The sequence below is a fragment of the Aquarana catesbeiana genome, linkage group LG05 (genome assembly GCF_042186555.1).
Source record: "Aquarana catesbeiana isolate 2022-GZ linkage group LG05, ASM4218655v1, whole genome shotgun sequence".
NCBI classification, from domain to species: Eukaryota; Metazoa; Chordata; class Amphibia; order Anura; family Ranidae; genus Aquarana; species Aquarana catesbeiana.
The window spans coordinates 47,519,680-47,538,645 of record NC_133328.1 but is presented as its reverse complement, the minus strand read 5'-3'; the positions used below and the strand labels follow the sequence as shown (position 1 = coordinate 47,538,645).

The following is an 18,966-nucleotide window of genomic DNA, read 5'->3' as shown; positions in this document are numbered from 1 at the left end:
TGAGAGTTTAGCAAATTGTAAATTCCATACAAAATAAATATAAAAAAAGTGTGTATGTAGATCAAGGATAAGCACACTTAAAGAGGACGTAAACCCTGATGGGTTTTACTTCCTCTTTTTTGCCCTGCAAAGTAAAAGCATAATGGGCTAGCAATCATACTAGCCCATTATGTGGCACTTGCCTCCAAATGAAGCCTGCGATTTGACCGCATCCATCTTCGCCCCTCTTCCTTCTGGGGCCATGGACTCCGGCTCTATGACTGTTGCGTGCCGCCGGTCGCCTGACGTCACATGACGGCCGGAGTCGCGTGACGTCACATGGGAGCCGCCGGTCATGGCACGGGCCCTTTAGAAACGGCACGGTCGTGCCCTTTCTTCAGTGCCCATGTGCAGATGACATCAGCGAAAGTGTATATGGTAAATATCTCCTAAACCATGCAGTAATAAGGATTACCCGTAGGTAAAAGTGGTGTAACTAGGTTTACAGCCACTTTACAACAATCCATTTATTGTTTTTTTGCTTCCTTTACCCTGAGCTAACCTAACCCACCCTCCCCCTCCACAAATGTGTACTTGCCTCAGTCTGACAGGCGCGCCCTCTGGTATTTGTTTTTTTTTATCATGATGTCCGCGCCTGCACATTACAGCTCCAAAGACCTCTATATGTGGCTGGAGACGGCCCTAGAGAGGTCTGTTGAGCTGTTATGTGCAGCCAGGATGTAAACCAATCACTGGATTCCACTGCTGTCAGAGGTAAGTGCACATTTGTGGAGGAGGCGGGTGGGCAAAAGGGAGAAGTGCACTTTGTTTTAAAGCGTACTTATCTTTTAGGTCTCATGCACACAGGCAGAAAGAGATGACGCTTTTAGGATTCATGCACAGCTAGAAAAAAAAAATGCTGGATAAGGCTCCATGCACACTAGCATTCTTTTAAAATCCCAGAAGCTGTTTTTTTTTTTTTTTTTTTTTTTTTTTTCCCCCTTCCTGCTCTTCAAAGCTAATTAGTGTTATCCTATGTGTCCATGCACACTACTTTAGGCTATTAGCATTTTTTCAGCTTCTAGGAGCAGAAAAAAATTATTTTTGTAGAGTTTCTTATAGTGTTTTTCCAGAAAAACATGCTGAATGCTCATAACTTCTAAACGCTTTTTTACTTTTTTCTTTTTTTTTTCTTCATGTACTGCAAAAATGCCAATAAAATGCTAATGCTTCTAAAATGCTACTAGAAGCTCGCACAAAAGTGCTATGCTATCAGTGTTTTTCATCTAGCGTTTTTCTGGCTTTTTTTTTTTTTTTTTTTTTAGCTTATAGTGTGCATGGAGCCTTAAAAATGCTGATTATACACAGGTGGCTGTAGAGGGTAGTTATGATCTGGTATAGTTTTATTGCAACAAGAATGTGTTGATTTTGATCATTTTTGCGGTAACACAATGGTTTAATATGTACTTGTACTATTTTGTACCTCACTGTTTGCCTAAAACTTTTTTTTTAATAAAAATTATTGGAAAGAAAAATGCTGATAATAGCATTTTTGTGCCAGCTTTTTAGGCTCTATGCACACTAGCATTAATAAAAAAAAAATATATGTATATATAATTTTTTTTTTTTTTTTAAGCTAAAAAAAAAAACTGGAAAAATCACTGGATGAAAAATGCTGGTAATAGCTTTTTGTAGTAGCGTTTTAGGAGCATTAGAATTGGCATTTTTGCAATAAAAGGAAAAAAAAAAGCTCAAAAAATGCTTTTAGGAGCGTTTCTGCTGGAAAAACACTCCAGGAAACTGTACAAAATTAAAAAAAAAAAAAATTTTCTGCTCCTAGACGCTGAAGCTCAAAAAATGCTAATAGCCTAAAGTAGTGTGTATGGACACACAGGATAACACTATTTAGCTTTTATAAGCAGACAAAAAATGCTAGTGTAAATGGAGCCTAATGCTGCATACACACGGTCGGAATTTCCGTCAAAAAAAGTGTGATGGGAGCTTTTGGTCGGATATGTGTGTATGCTCCATCCAACTTTTTCTGTCTGAATTTCTGCCAGCAAAAGATTGAGAGCTGGTTCTCTATTTTTCTGATGGAAAAAGTTCTTGACGTTCGTCTTTATGCCATTCCGATGTGCAAAAAACCCGCATGCTCTGAAACAATTTGACGCATGCTCGGAAGCATTGAACTCTATTTTCTCGGTACGTCACCGCGTTCTTGACGGTCGTAAATTCTGAGAACTTTTGTGTGACTGTGTGTATGCAAGCCAAGCTTGAGCGGAATTCCGTTGGAAAAACCATTCAAGATTTTTCCGATGGAAGTTCCGCTTGTGTGTACGCGGCATTAGAAGCATTAGCATTCTAGTGGTGTGGGTGGCACAGTGGTGTAGTGGGTAGCACTTTCGCCTAGCAGCAAAAGGGTCACAGGCTGGAATCCCGACCACGACACCATCTGCCTGGTGTTTGGATGTTCTCCCTGTGCCTGTGTGGGTTTCCTCCCACGCTACAAAAACATGCTGGTAGGTCATTTGGCTCGTCTAAATTGGCCCTAATATGTGTATGTATGAATGTGAGTTAGGGACTTTAGATTGTAAGCTCCTTGAGGGCAGGGACCGATGTGAATGTACAATATATGTAAAGCACTGGAAATTGACAGCGCTATAGAAGTACCTGAAATGAATAAATACACAAAAAAAAAAAAAAAAAAAAAAAAAAAGCTGTTAGGCGCGTTTTAGGAGCATTCCGCGTTTTTTTTCTGTTGGACAAACGCTCCTAAAAACTCAACTTTTTTTTTTTTTTTTTTTTTCTCTGCTCCTAGATGCTGAAGCTCAAGAAATGCTAATAGCCTAAAGTAGTGTGCATGGACACATAGTGTTATCCTATTTAGCTTCTAGGAGCAGAAAAAAAATGCTAATAGCTTCTAGGTACTTAAAAAAAACACTAGTGTGTATGGAGCCTAAGAGGCATTTTTTTTCTTTCTTATGCCTCCTGAAGGCAGCTGTATTTACAGCCATTCACATAGTGTTCATACTTCTGAGCAGCGTTCAGAGGCATAACAAAAGATGGCCCATACCTGTGTTCAGGGAGGAGCTTACTGTCATAATTTATCCACATACGTGTGTGTGTGTGTGTGTGTGTGTAAACTAATGCAGTGGTCAGAATAAATGCATATTCTAGTCATTAGGCCTCTTTCACACTTGTGTGACTTGGGAGTGCAAAGTCACATTAGAAGTCGTACCCCATGATTTCCAATGAGTACCGTTCATATCTGTGCGACTTCAAGTCGCACCTACTTTGGTCCGACTTTGATGTGATTTGAGGTCCATAGACCTCATGTTTACATGAAATCGCACCCGCAAAATCGTGCAGTGTGAGTTTATCTGTGTAAACTTCTAAAAGCCATAAGTCTGTAAATGAGTGTAATTTTTGCACCAAAACAAGGATTTTTACGTTGGTTTTCTCTGCTCAGCACAGACCGGGGTATTTTTATTAAGCCCATAAAGGAGCACACCCGTTCACACACTGATTTAAAGCGGAGCACCAAACATCATCAAAATTTACTGCTACAAATGATTTTAAATGTTTATGTTTTTGTTTTTTTTTTGTACGCTCCAGGAAATAAGTTATATGGGATTCCGTTTGTTTCAGAACCTCCACAACATTTCAGGGATTTGGGTTAAGGGCCAGTTCACACCTAATGCATTATAACAGATGAGAACATTTAAAAAAAAAAAAAAAAAAAGTACATGTATGTCCAGAACCTCCACTGAGCACAGGAGGTCCAGTGAAATCAGTGGAAGCGCATGAAGGAATTAAAACGCCTCTGCCTTTGGGAATTTCCATAAATGTTGATCTGTCTCCTTGCTTCAGGCCAGTGACTCTAATGCCTGGTACACATGATGAAATTATCGGACGAACAATCGTTTTTATTTTTTTTTTTTGCATGCTAATCTGAGATCGAACCTGAAGCGTTAAAGTCATGGAAATTCTCGTACGACACAATAAAAATTCCGAAGTGATGTCGTGTTTTGTAGTATACTTGTATTGCATTTTTGAACGACAACTGTACTGATTAAACAAAAATCGTACGATCTCGCATCATACAAAAAAAATTTTTGTGCATGTCTGATCAGATGATATCGGATAAACTGTCCTGATTGGCTCTCGAAAGCTCTGTACCAACGATCAGATTATCGTACGATCGCTCCGGAATCGGTATTTTTCGTATGATTTTCTGATTGTGTGTACAGGGCTTAAAGTATTGGACCCCTTCCGATATGGGCAGCCAACATTCATGACCCGTTCACACTAAAGCAATCTGTTGCAGCAACATTGGTCATTTTTAATCCTCATGCTAGCATTTGTTAAATAGATAGGAAAGTATATCTCATTTACTTGTGTTAAACTTGGAGGGGGGGGAGTTTGCCTTAAATATTAAAAATGAATTAAATAGTGTGTTTGGATTGTGGTGCTCCAACGTAGTTCCGCTTTAATGCATGCAGTAGGGAGGACTGTTTTTAATGGAGAAGTCCAGCAAAAGCTCCTTTGGCTGTACTTTTCCTGTGGATCACAGGAGTGCCGTTTTTGGTCTGCACTCTAGTGATCCATTTTCAGCAGACAGCGGGCTAAAGCCCACACTCGGTTGCCTTTGCAGAGTCGCAACCATATGGTCTGGATACGCCCCACATGCCTGCAGGGCACCCGGCCTTCACAGCCCAGCACTTCAGTGAGGGGGGGGGGGGGGCAGAGAGCCGGTGACTGATAGTCACCAGCTTTCTGCTCAGGGAGCTCTAAGAACTGAGGGATTGGCAGTGTTTGATCTTTTGTTTCTCAGAGTTGGGGCCCTTTCACACTGGGACGGTTTGCAGGCGCTATTGCACTAATAATAGTGCCTGCAAACCGACCCGAAAGTGCTGCTGCTTTGTATCCAGTGTGAAAGCCCTCGGGGCTTTCACACGAGCGGTGCGCTAGCAGGACAGGAAAAAAAGTCCTGCTAGCACCATCTTTGGAGCAGAGTATATATCGCTCCTGCCCATTGAAATCAATGGGACAGCGCGGTTATACCGCTGGCAAAGCGCCTCTGCAGAGGCGCTTTGCGGTGGTTATTAACCCTTTCTCAGCCGCTAGCGGGGGGTAAAACTGCCCCGCTAGCGGCCGAATACAGACGGTAAAGCAATAGCTTACAATAGCGGCGCTTTACCACTGACGCCGCCCCAATGTGAAAGGGCCCTTAGAGACGGCGGGGGACAGATGCAGCATCCACCTAGGTAAGTAAAATTCTGCAAAAAAAAACAAAAAAACATTCCCATACTGTACTTCTCTTTTAATGAATGGCCAGCCAGTGCATCACCCTACTTGTTCCCAAGTGCAGTGCAACACAATGTATGGTATAGGAGTTGTGAGGAGCTGTTGTACTCTACTGTACAATGCATTACATGCCATTTACAAGGAATAGCATTGCACATAGAGCAGGTGCTTTGCCATACATGGTGGTTCTTCACTCTGTTTTGAAAAAAAGAGTCGAGCGCCATCCTTGCCCAGGGCGGTTCTTTACCAGCCTTCATGTCTAAGGGGGAATGGGTTCAACTGGAAGTGGGAGAGGGTACCTACCCCCCCCCAAAAAAAAAGTTCCAAAAGAAGGGGGAGGGTGAAGGACATAAAGCGGAACTTCACTCTAAAGTGGAAGTTCTGCTTTAGGTACGAATGGTCCCTGGAAGTAGCGTTCAGTAATTCCTGCCCAGCTATATTGCTCCTAAGTGGTTTTCCTTAACAGTAAGCTCTTTCTGAGATTGTGATCTGTGATGCTTCAGGAGTTCAGTTTCAGGTCAGCCAAGAAGGATGCACCCAAGTAGTCAGCCAATCAGCAGCAGGGAGTAAGACTGCATTCTCCATCAGTATAATGGGAGATGAGTTCTTCCCCTCCAGAACTACACATCTATTGCATGTTAGGGGAAGGACCCGCTGCACAGATAAAGCAGTGGTGTTTGCTGGAGTGTCTTTTTAACATACTCATTAAGGCCCCGTTCCCATTCTCTCGTAGTGGGAATGAGAGTGCGATTTTGACATCACGATTTTCACACGATCCTGCGTGTCGCATAGGGCAGCTCATTCACTTGAATGAGCTGCCCTATGCATTGTTTGTTGCCTGAAAACAAGCTCCTGCTACTTTTTGGGCAACGAGCTTCACGCGATTTGTGAAGGCTTGGACAATACATCTCTAAACTAGATTGGCAACATCTCTAGGTAGGTACAAAACTTTAAAAGGCAAAGTTCACCATTTGGGACCATTTTTCATGTTACACCATATTTAGGGTGTACATAAAGCAGGGTCACATTTCACAACCCTCTCACCCTCAAACCACCCTCTCACTTACCTGAATTGGGGGTGCCCCCCTGCACTAATGTGAATCTGAATGGAGAGACTACAAGTCCCATCTTCCAGCATTGGCAGAGGGATCTGTAGATCTCAATGGAGCACAAGTGCGAGGATGTCACCACGCTTGTAGTCCTTTGTTTACTTCTTTCAGCCTACAGACCTGAGGATGGGATGTAAACCTGTACATGTCACATAATTGTGGATGCAATGATCTGCATGCTTGAAGGTAAAAAAATATTAAATACACATTTTTCTTTTAATATGAATGCATTTTTTTAATGTGTCAAAAGTTGGACTATTCCTTTAATATATGTACTGTAAAACAAACGCGGTAGGGCTCAGTTCAGAAAGCTTTGACACAATAGTAAGCATATTTGTCTAGCAATGTTTAATTTTTTAAATCCCATTTTTTTTTTTCTTCTTTTCTTTCTTTTTCTAGGTGTGTTCTCTTTGAAAATTGGGCCTAAAAGGTATATAAGTTTGCAATACATTAAAGCACATCATATTATAATGCACTTGGAATTGAGGGAAAAAAAAATACATTCAATTTGAACTTTCTATGCCTCCCTATAGATATATCTACTGAATATTATTTTCGAAGTGATGGTTTGGTATTCTCACTATTGGTGCGCTTAAATTTGGTACTTTCTGTCGATGTTTACATGCCGGTCATGTGGCGTTTTGATGTATTTTTATGAATAGGTGAAATTAAACATTTTTGAATGACTGACCTGAGTCTCGCCTTTTTATTATAAATGATTGAACACTGTTTTGAATAAGGTTGTTGTGAACAGCTTGCAGTGTTCATGTTTTATGCGTTTTATTCTGGTTACCTACAATCATGCATGTTCATGTCCTTCCACTGCCATTAATAGGCCCTATAACGTGCATTAATGCATCGAAAACAAAGACTATGTGCGTCAACACGTTGCACAGGGATAAATAGCACCAAATAAAACAATTGTTAACCCTTGTGCATATGTTGAAGTGCATTAAATACTTGCCTACCGGGCCAATTCTGACACTCCTACATGTTAAAATCATATTTTTTTCTTTTTCATACATCATGGGACATAGGCTAATATTCATTACCTGCTGGGTTATACATCTCCAGGTGAATGGACACTGGTAAGGATGAGCTCAGGTGTGTTCGCAACCAGCACGTGTAGAGCCCGCCAGGAAGTCGGCACTGCACAGCGCTAATCACAGGCAGTGAGACATTTCTCGATTTCTGCAGCCGCGGATCAGGAAAATGTCTCACTGCCTGTGATTAGTGCTGTGCAGTGCCGACTTCCTGGCGGGCTCTGCACATGTTCCTGAGCTCATCCTTAGACACTGGTAGACTAAAGATCTTTAGACAGGAAGTGATCCCCTATATAACCACCCCCCCCCCCCCCCCCCATACAGGAAGTACTTCAGTTTTTTACCAGTGTCTGCAAGGTGGATGGCACGGTTGTTTGATCTCTCTTATCTCCAGGTCTCTAGTCCCACAAACATTTCTTAAATGAATCAAGGGATTGACTGATCGGATCCATTTGACACAGGCTCTATATGCTTGGATAAATGGTACCCGAGCCTTGCAAAGAAGACTCAAGATCCTGCAAGGTTTTGCCTGTAATGCGGCCTCCGGGCGCTGGACCCTGCGAAGTGGAATCCTGGACACCACAGTGCTAAGGCATTCCTGCAGGGTGTTGTACAGGTCCAAGGGAGTGGACCCTAAACATGAAAAGGGTATTTAGTTCTTGAAGGTCCTCAAGTGACGAACCCGCCGTGAAGGGTGAAGTTTAGGCTCTTTGTTTCTAAGCTGCTCTGTGCCTGGATGGGTAAGTGAAACCTTATTTACTTATTGTGGGGCATCCCAGTGATTGTTACAATCAGTCAAGCTAGCTAGAGGCTGGACACCTGTGTGCGGTGACCATACGGGGGAATTTTGGGCTAGATGTGGGTGTTTGCAAACTGTACTCCCCTTTTTTTTTTTTCCTGTGTCTGGCTGTTTTTACCTGTATGATGGCGCACGATGGTGCGCCATTTCAACTTGGTTCACCATGGCACACATGCATTCACAAGAGCGCTGCTGGGCTCAGCAGTTTGTTTGGTGGCCATGGTGCACACGGCTTCGCCGCACATGCACCGTAGCCTGTATCTGGGTGTATGAAGAATTGCGTCATACACGAATACAGCCATGCCAGTTCGCCGGGACCATGTGCGTGCGCAAGCGCGACGCACAGCCAGCTTATTTAAGCTGTGTATGCCAAGCACGCGGTGCTTCCAGAAGGCAGTTGTGGGACACAGAGCAGGCTCTGAACCAGGCATTTGCAGTGGTTCACTTCTTACCCGGGTCACGTGAGTCACCAGGTGTTGCTTGGCAGGCTAAAGGTGCTTAGCCGAATTGTTGCATAGGGGCTTGGTGAGCCCAATTAAAGGGTCTCCCTTCTGAGGTGTGTTAATACTACACCCAGGTACTCTCTTTTGGTGGCTAGTAAATGTATTAAAAAAAGAGGAGCGGGACTAACACTACAGGGAAAGGCACATCTATGTCGTCAGTAGTTCCTGATGAACCTAGTCGTATCCCTAGTGTTGTATCCCCTGAAAGACCAGAGGCTTCCAGGCAATCTGAGCCTATCTGGTATTGCGCCAACAGTCAACGCTGCTGCTTCACCCTTTATCACCAAGGATGAACTGTCCTCGGCCCTAGCCGGGTTTTTACCTTGTAAAAAGTTATTTTTCCCCTTTCATGGGGAACGTTTATTCAGTGATCATTTGGATAAATATATCCAAAAGATTTCCAGAGGGAAGAGTTCTCTACTTCCTGTGAAGAAAAGCACCAGTCCCTTGTTTTAAAACCTCAGGGACTGCTTCCTCAAATGTCTCAGTGCCAAGGCAGTTCTGCCGTCAACAGGGCGCTAGGACCAAGGGCAAGGCCAGGGCCAGAAAAAGCCCTGGGTTCAAAATTCTTCTAAACCCAGCACCAAACCCTCCTTTTGAGGGGATACCCCCACTCCATTGGGTGGGGGAAAGGCTGCTGCACTTTGCAGACATTTGGAGAACAAGAATTCAAGACGAAAGGGGCACCTCAACTATATCCCACGGTTACAAGCTGGAGTTGCGGGGGGTTCCCCCCAGAGGTTTTTAAGATCCAGCATGCTCTTGGATCCTCTGAAAAGATTCTTATTGCTTCAGGCACTACATCATTTAGTGCATCAAGGAGTGATTGTAGAGGTTCCTGTATGCGAAAGGGGCACAGGGTTTTACTCGAACCGGTTTACGGTTCAAAAACCAAACGGGGACACAAGGCCCATTTTGGACCTAAGATCCCTGAACAAGTATCTACTGATACAGTCCTTTTAGATGGAGTCTGTCCACTCAGTAGTAGCCTCCATTGATATAAAAGACACGTATTTACACGTAACCTATCTTTCAGCCTCATCAGAGGTTCCTACGATTTGCAGTAGAGGAACGTCATTTTCCGTTTGTGGCTCTACCCTTCAGGCTTGCTACAGTTCCCCGGGTGTTCACAAAGTTCCCAGCACCAGTACTGGGTCTTTTAAGGGCCCAAGGGATCCTGGTGCTCGGTTATATGGATGACCTGCTGCTCAGAGATCACTCATTACAGGCTCTAGAACAGAACAGAACATGCACAGTGCTGTATTTGAAAAGCTTAGGCTGGATCATAAATACAGAAAAGTCAGCCTTGAAACCAGCTCAAAGTCTAAAGTATTTAGGTCTGATTCTAGATACGGTCCAAGCAAGAGTATTCTTCCCACCCGCAAGGATCTGTGCCCTGAAGGATCAGGTGCATCAGATAAGGGGCACCAGACAACCCTCCATTCGACTCTGTATGAGTCTTCTAGGGAGAATGGTATCCTCCTTCGAGGCAGTGCCCTATGCCCAGTTCCATTCCAGGCCTTTACAACAAGACATCTTGTTGGCTTAGAACAGAAGAGGACAAGCCCCTGAGTATCTAATGTTCTTACAGTGGGGGCGGAAAGTATTCAGACCCCCTTAAATTTTTCACTCTTTGTTATTATTGCAGCCATTTGCTAAAATCATTTAAGTTCATTTTTTTCCTCATTAATATACACACAGCACCCCATATTGACAGAAAAACACAGAATTGTTAACATTTTTGCAGATTTATTAAAAAAGAAAAACTGAAATATCACATGGTCCTAAGTATTCAGACCCTTTGCTGTAACACTCATATATTTAACTCAAGTGCTGTCCATTTCTTCTGATCATCCTTGAGATGGTTCTACACCTTCATTTGAGTCCAGCTGTGTTAGATTATACGATTGGACCTGATTAGGAAAGCCACACACCTGTCTATATAAGACCTTACAGCTCACAGTGCATGTCAGAGCAAATGAGAATCATGAGGTCAAATGAACTGCCTGAAGAGCTCAGAGACAGAATTGTGGCAAGGCACAGATCTGGCCAAAGGTTACAAAACAAATTCTGCTGCACTTAAGGTTCCTAAGAGCACAGTGGCCTCCATAATCCTTAAATGGAAGACGTTTGGGATGACCAGAACCCTTCCTAGAGCTGGCCGCCCGGCCAAACTGAGCTATCAAGGGAGAAGAGCCTTGGTGAGAGAGGTAAGGAAGAACCCAAAGATCACTGTGGCTGAGCTCCAGAGATGCAGTCCGGAGATGGGAGAAAATTGTAGAAAGTCAACCATCACTGCAGCCCTCCACCAGTTGGGGCTATACGGCAGAGTGGCCCGACGGTAGCCTCTCCTCAGTGCAAGACACATGAAAGCCTGCATGGAGTTTGCTAAAAAAAAACACCTGAAGGACTCCAAGATGGTGAGAAATAAGATTCTCTGGTCTGATGAGACCAAGATAGAACTTTTTGGCCTTAATTCTAAGCGGTATGTGTGGAGAAAACCAGACACTGCTCATCACCTGTGCAATACAGTCCCAACAGTGAAGAATGGTGGTGGCAGCATCATGCTGTGGGGGTGTTTTCAGCTGCAGGGACAGGACGACTGGTTGCAAATGAGCAAAAGATGAATGCCAAGTACAGGGATATCCTGGATGAAAACCTTCTCCAGAGTGCTCAGGACCTCAGACTGGGCCAAAGGTTTACCTTCCAACAAGATAATGACCCTAAGCACACAGCTAAAATAACGAAGGAGTGGCTTCACAACAACTCCGTGACTGTTGTTGAATGGCCCAGCCAGAGCCCTGACTTAAACCCAATTGAGCATCTCTGGAGAGACCTAAAAATGGCTGTCCACCGTTTACCATCCAACCTGACAGAACTGGAGAGGATCTGCAAGGAGGAATGGCAGAGGATCCCCAAATCCAGGTGTGAAAAACTTGTTGCTTCTTTCCCAAAAAGACTCATGCCTGTATTAGATCAAAAGGGTGCTTCTACTAAATACTGAGCAAAGCGTCTGAATACCATGTGATATTTCAGTTTTTCTTTTTTAATAAATCTGCAAAAATGTCAACAATTCTGTGTTTTTCTGTCAATATGGGTTGCTGTGTGTACATTAATGAGGAAAAAAATGAACTTAAATGATTTTAGCAAATGGATGCAATATAACAAAGAGTAAAAAATTTAAGGGGGTCTGTATACTTTCCGTCCCCACTGTATTTCCCTCAGGCACGCTTAAGCCTAAACTGGTGGTTGCAGGATCAGAATCCCGGTAACTTGAAGAGTACTGACTACAGATGCCAGCCTCTCAGGCTGGGGAGTGACCCTAAAGGGGATTATCTCAGCCGCCAGCAGATCTGCCCGGAGGAATGGTCCCTATACCCAGGGGTGTTCCAGGAAATGTGCCAACGTTTGGGGATGGCCAGAGGTCGACCTACTGGCATCCATGTTCAACAACAAGCTACAGCAGTTTGTCCCAAACAAGAGATCCTCTGGCAATTGGAGCAGATGCTCTGTTAGTTCCATGGAGCCAGTACTCCGTGGTTTATGCTTTCCCTCCAATCCCTCTCCTTCCACATTTGTTGCGCAGGATTCGGAGAGAGGGGGTTCCATTCATTCTGGTGGCACCAGCCTGGCCCAGAAAGACCTGGTTTCCGGAGATTGTGAGACTGACAATAGACGGGCCATAGACGCTTCCACGTCGCCCTGATCTACTGTCTCAAGGTCCTATATTCCACCCCAATTTACAGTCTCTAAATTTGACAGGATGGCTATTGAAGCCAGGGTGTTAAAGGACCGTGGCATCTCGGGACCAGTGGTGTCTACCCTAGTGAATGCTAGAAAAGCTGTCACTGGAAGACTTTTATATTGCTTGGTGTGAAGCCAAAAAATGGCTTCCTCGGAAATAAGTGATTGGGAGAATTCTCACTTTTCTACAGTCAGCTGTGGAAATCAGATTGTACTCAAAGCTAATCAGAGGTCAAGTTTCGGCCCTATCAGTATTCTTCCAAAGGCCTTTAACCTCCCATTCACTGGTCCGAACCTTTATGCAGGGGCCAACTCGCTTGCTACCCCCATTAGGTCACCAATGCGTCTTTGGGGCTTGAACTTGGTGCTGTCTGTTACAGAAACAACCATTTGAACCTATCAAGGAAATTTCATTAGACTTGCTGTCACGCAAGCTAGCCTTCCTAATGGCCATCACCTCGGCTAGAAGGGTATCGGAGTTGGCAGCCCTTTCGTGCAGGGAACCATATTTGATCCTTCACCACGACAGGGTTGTATTACGACCTGTTCCACTCTTTTTGCCAAAAGTGGTGTCAGCCTTTCATTTAATACAGGACATTATTTATTTCTCTCAGCCTCATTTGGCGGAAGAGAGATGACTGCATTCCTTGGACGTTGTCTGGGCAGTCAAGGTTTATTTGTCTAGATCTGTGGACATCCGAGGATCAGACTCCTTTTTTGTTTTACCAAAAGGATCCAAGAAGGGGCAGGCAGCTTCCAAGGCTTCCATAGCCAATTGGGTCCGTCAATTGATTACTCAGGCCAACGGTCTGAAACGTAAAGCTCCTCTTTTTTAGGGTAAGGGCTCATTCTACCAGGGGTGTGGGAACCTCCTGGGCTTTTCACCATCAGGTATTTGTGGCTCAGATTTGTAAGGCTGCTTACCTGGTCTTCAGTGCATAAGTTCACAAAATTTTATCAAGTGGATGTTCGAGCAGCTGAGGATTCGGCTTTAGGCCACAGTCTACTGCAGGCTGCCGTATAAGGTCTGATGACTATTGTTTGGCAGGGTGTCTCCCTCCCCTCAAGGCTATTGCTCTGGGACGTCCCAGCAGGTAATGAATATTAGCCTAACTCTGTGTCTCATGATGTATGAAAAAGAAAATAGGATTTTTTTTCGTCATACTTGTAAAATCCCTTTCTTTGAGTACATTATGGGACACAGAGATCCTACAAAACTGAAGTACTTCCTGTATTGGAGGGGTTATATAGGGATCACTTCCTGTCTAAAGACCTTTTAGTCTGCCAGTGTCCATGCACCTGGAGATGAAGTATAACCCAGCAGGTAATGAATATCAGCCTAACTCTGTGTCCCATTATGTACTCAAAGAAAAGGATTTTACAGGTAAGTATGATGAAAAAAAGCTGTGTTTTGCTAGAAAATTACTCAGAACCCGCAAACATTATGTATGTTTTGTTTTTTCAGCAGAGATCCTAGGGAATAAAATGGTCGTTGCAACTTTTTATCCCGCACGGTATTTGCACAGCTAGTTTTTCAAACGTTTCATGCATTAAAACAAAACAGTAAAGTTAGCCAAATTTTTTCACATAATGTGAAAGCTGATGTTACGCTGAGTAAATAGATACCTAACACGTCAAGCTTTAAAATTGTGCACACTCGTGGAATGGCGCCAAACTTCGGTACTTAAAAATCCCCATAGGCGATGCTTTAATCTTTTTTACAGGTTACCCGTTTAGAGTTATAGAGGAGGTCTAGTGGTAGAATTAATGATCTTGCTCTAACGTTCATGGTGATACCTTACATGTGGTTTGAACACCTTTTACATATGTGGGCGCAATCTACGTATAAGTTCGCTATTACAAGGAATGTAAACATCCCTTTGTAATAGGAATATGGCATGACAGGTCCTCTTTTTACAGTGAGATCTGGGGTCTGTAAATCCCCAGATCTCACCTCTAGGATGGAAAGCCTGGAATAATAAAGAAAAAAAAAAAAAAAAAACGATCTCGGCCTCCCAGCCGAGGTGGCGGCATTTTTTTCAAATGCAGAGGCCAGGCGTGACATCCTAACATTGCGACCGGCCCCCAATAGGTCATAGAGACTTCTGGGGGCCATCTGGCCCGCCGGATTCTCTATGGTAAACTTCCGCCACTGGCCGAGTCATTCTCTGGCTCGCCGATTGTGTCCCCTCGCGCCACCTGTAAGATCAAGCGGCTGAACAGCCACTATGATTGTTTTTGCAGTGCAGGGAATCGCCAGCTAGGAAAAAAATAATATCTGAATGATGCCTGTAAGTGCAGGCATCATTCAGATATCACCACTTAAACTCTGCGACATCGTATGACGGTGTGCGTGCGGCAACTGGTTAAAGCTAGGTTTACATCCATGTGGTTGATGCGGTTTTCCGACGCATTTTTGAACATGCATTTTTGCACTTTTTTTTCTCCTTAACGAACAGAGAATAGCCAGTTGTTAGAGAGTGGGCAGCCGCTGCGGCATTAACAGCCGATGACTTTACAAGTGATTGTAAACCAAATAAATGCAGCCATTAAAAGTGTTTAAAGAAAAAAAAAAGGCCTCGTCCCCACAACCCTGGCCGATGGTTGTGGGGGTCTGTGGGTGGGGGGCTTATCAGAATCTGGAAGCCCCTCTAATGTGAATGAGTAGTGTCAAAAAGCACACATGTATGAGTCTTCTCACACATTGTTTTTGAAAATTCCTTTGCTTTTGCTTTTCTTTAATAATGTTCCCTGAAGTACTACGGGGGACATTTTTTTTGGGGGGGGGGGTTTAGTAAAGGAATTGTCAAAAACTGTCTCTTTATTTTTGACACTTTTTTTTTGGTGAATAAGTAGGGCTACTCATTCACATAGGAAGGGGGGGGTCAGGATCTGGGGGCCCCCTTGACACTGGCTGGGAAGGGGTTAAACATCAGGGGCGATCAAAGGGTTAAATGTGTGCCTAACCAGTGTTTCACAAGAGGAAGAGATTACATTTATTCCCTGGTTTGCAGGGACACCCGCCGATCAACTTCCGCTGTGTAAAGACAGTGGAAGTGAGCTGTCGGTGATGCACTTATGCGTCCCCTACTTGGAAGTGTTGGATCACGTGTATATGCACAGGGGCCGTCCTTTAGCAGTAAAACTGCTATAAGGTGGACCTAAAGTGGTTAAATGGACTGTAGTCTGGTATGGTTCTGCTAAATGCAAAATGCACAAAAAAAAAAAAAAACACATATATGTGTGAACATAGCCTTAAATGCAAAAGGGGGGAATATGGCCTGATACTTTCACAAAACATTTTCTTTTGCCACTAATAATAAAGCACAGGTATTTGCTTATTTAAAGCCTAACTTAGTTTCTGCAAAGACATAGGCCTGTTAGCTTTGGGCAGGGTCAGCACCTCAAATTGTTTGCGATGTGGTCATCCTGGGGCTAACTTTACCCACTTAATCTGGTCCTGTCCGTCAATGTACCTTACTGGTCACAAGTAGTAAACTTCTCTCCACGCCAGTAGCACTTACACCAGAATTATGTCTTCTTGGGTTGCTAGATAAAGAACAATGGCCTAGGCACACCAGGACATTTTTTCACGAAACTGTTTTTATCCCAAAAGCAAATTGCCATTAAGTGGATGCATCCATCCCCTCCATCTATTCCCCAATGGCTTCACGCCCTTAATCAAATGTTACCTTACATGAAAGTCCTGTATGAACATAGGAGGTGCCCTTGGATATATGGAAAGGTATAGGACATGTGGTGTAGTTCTAACCCCACTATCACCAATAACTGCTACATGTATGATGTTGGTAAATATGCGTGTAGGAGACTAGCTGTATCAAGTAAAATGCTCTTTATATGCTCACTCTGTTTTTGTATCTATGGACCGAGACAAGGCTTGTTTGGTTATTCGTTTCTGTTTTTTTGTATTTCAGCATTTAACTACATTTTGTAGTGAGATGCTTAAAAGAGAAGTATGGGGTTTCATTTTTTTCTTTTTTTCCAGAATCATACTTGCTTAGGTGGATGCAGCATCGGTCTCCGGCCAGCTCCAATGCTGAGACCTGAGCAATTAAACACTGCTGATCGCTCGGTTCTCACAGCTCCCCAAGCAGAGAGATGGCGACTGTCAGTCACCGCTCTCAGCTCTGGTTCTTCCTCGCTCACTGGAGTGCTGGGCTGTGGAGGGGGCGGGAGCATCCGGCTCAGGCTCTCAGCGGCTTGCTGAGAGGCTGAGCCAGGTGACGGCCCAGGCATGTGGGTGGATCCTGACTTCAATGTCGCAATTTTGCCCCAGCCTGGACTGGGTCAGTGACGTCAGCCGACAGCAGGCTTCAGCCCACTGTCTGCTGAAAATTAATCACAGGAGTGCTGAATGACCTGCACTCCTGTGATCCACAGGAAAAGTAAAGCCTAACTTCATCTGAATGTTTTTTGTTTTTTTGGATAAATGTGGAAAGATTTTCAAGCTTATTATTAACACGGAGGAACCCTTGAAATAATGTTTAGCTCTCAGGGAACCCCAGTTAATAATTACTATATCTACAGCTCAGAAATCATTAGCATGAACAGTAAGCTGACATATAAGCATTATTAAAACAATAAGGAATCATGCATGTTTATTTTCAGTTGTAAAAATGAAATAAGCAGTAATTTGGCCAAAAAAATTAATTCAGAAACTGTATCGTTTTCATGGTGGTCAGTGAGGGAGGGCCCCTTACAATGGTGGTCACTTGGCAAGGCATCTTATGTTGGAGGTCACTGAAGTGCCCCCTTACCTTGGGGGGGTCAGTGAAGTAGGGCCCTGTAGATTGTTAGTCATTGGAAGAAGGTACCCATCACAGTGATATTCGGTGGGAAAAATTTTCCTCAATTGATGGTCAGTAGGCTGGGGCCTTACATTGGAGGTCAGTGAAGAAGGGCCCCCTGTAGAATGATGATCATTGAGAGAAGGGCCCCCCAAACTGATGAATGGTAAGAATGCCCCTTACACTGGGGATTGAAGTGTCCCATTACATTGAAGGTAACCCCTATGTCACTCCAGAACGCGCACATTTATATATGGCAGACCTCCAAGGGCTCATTCACACCTAGTCCATTAATCTTAGCTGATCAATGCAGGCTAAACCCAAGGACACAGCAAGTACGATCACCATCTATGTGCCCAGTTCACACCAAAGACATCCTGCTTTTTTTTTTTTTTTTTTTTTTTTTTTTTTTTGCAGTTCAGTGCACAGAAACACTATACAGTATGCATCAATGCGTCAAAACACACTGCTGTTGCACACACATTGTGCGGTGTTAAGATCCCAAAGACAGCCAGCTCATTGAGAACAAAGCACTCCATCTAGTGGCTAATCTACACATTTCTGTATTTAATACAAAACAAATATGAAAGAGCAGCGATGTAAAAGTTACACAAAAAAATAGTTTTAAAGGTAAACAATATGGGTGCACCATGTCATACTTTCAATTCAAAGCCAAATGCCAATCATACAGTTAAATACAGGGTGATCCTACTATGCGGATTCCTGTGTCACCCCCTCGCTGCACTATGAAGATCACCATACTGGTCAGGTACCTCTTTTTTTGAGTCCACATTACCTTCAACTTCGAAAAGCAAACCAAACATATACATGGCCAAAACAAAAGCCCTGACCTATTGGTGCACTGCAACACTATTGGAGAGCAAATGTAAAGCCTTGTTTTTCCCCTACCTGTCGGATTTTTATTTTTTTGTCCTTTCTGAGTGTACAGTGAGCCATGCATGCGCAGCTCAGTGTACATACCCAGCAAGATTCTGTGCCAGAATGAAGTAAGCACCATGTATGTGTGCAGGAGTTACATCATCCAAGCCAAGCAGGAGGCCAAAGGCTCTGAACCCTGAAGATGGCCACAAGAAGATGAAAGCCCCAGTAAAAAGGGGGATCCATGGCTGTTGCATTGCTGAAGGCAAGTGTGCCAAAGGGTGCAAAGAAACTCATCATCCTTGCACATTATGGCAAAAGCTCCTGGGGATCCCAACATACCTGTGCAGTTTATTTCTGCTTTTATGTGGTTCATAGTGATGGCGCTAAAAGGCATCCTGGGAAGAAAAGCTTTCTTCCCGCCTGCAGCAACCTTAGGGCTGAAGGGTGTGGATTTCACCAGTAATGAAGTGTGAAGCCCATCTATAGATTAAAAAAAAAAAGAAGTTGCTTAAGACTTACGTTTGGGTTGTAGTTCTCTCCAGGCTCGATGAGATATGTGTGATTCCCATCGCAGAACATCCCGCTGTGGGGAGAAGAAAATAGAAAGGATCCTTATTGGTATACCATCTGAAGACATAGTTACATAGCTAATCTGGCTGAAAAAAGACACAAGTCCATCTAGTTCAATCAACATAAAAAAAGAAAACACACACAAATAGAAAACCTCCATATATATATATATATATATATATATATATATATATATATATATATATATATATATATATATAT

General features: G+C 43.5%; 1 protein-coding gene across 6 annotated transcripts in view; it reads right to left on the bottom strand.

Annotated features, from left to right (window-relative positions):
* Window positions 1–18,966, bottom strand: part of ADAM22 (ADAM metallopeptidase domain 22) — a 419,533-nt gene that overhangs the window by 185,326 nt on the left and 215,241 nt on the right. For all 6 annotated transcript variants that reach the window (XM_073629692.1, XM_073629695.1, XM_073629694.1 and 3 more), the window contains exon 6: window positions 18,694–18,757. In XM_073629692.1, coding sequence (XP_073485793.1) covers window positions 18,694–18,757 — 64 coding nt within the window. The remainder of the gene's footprint in view (window positions 1–18,693; window positions 18,758–18,966) is intronic.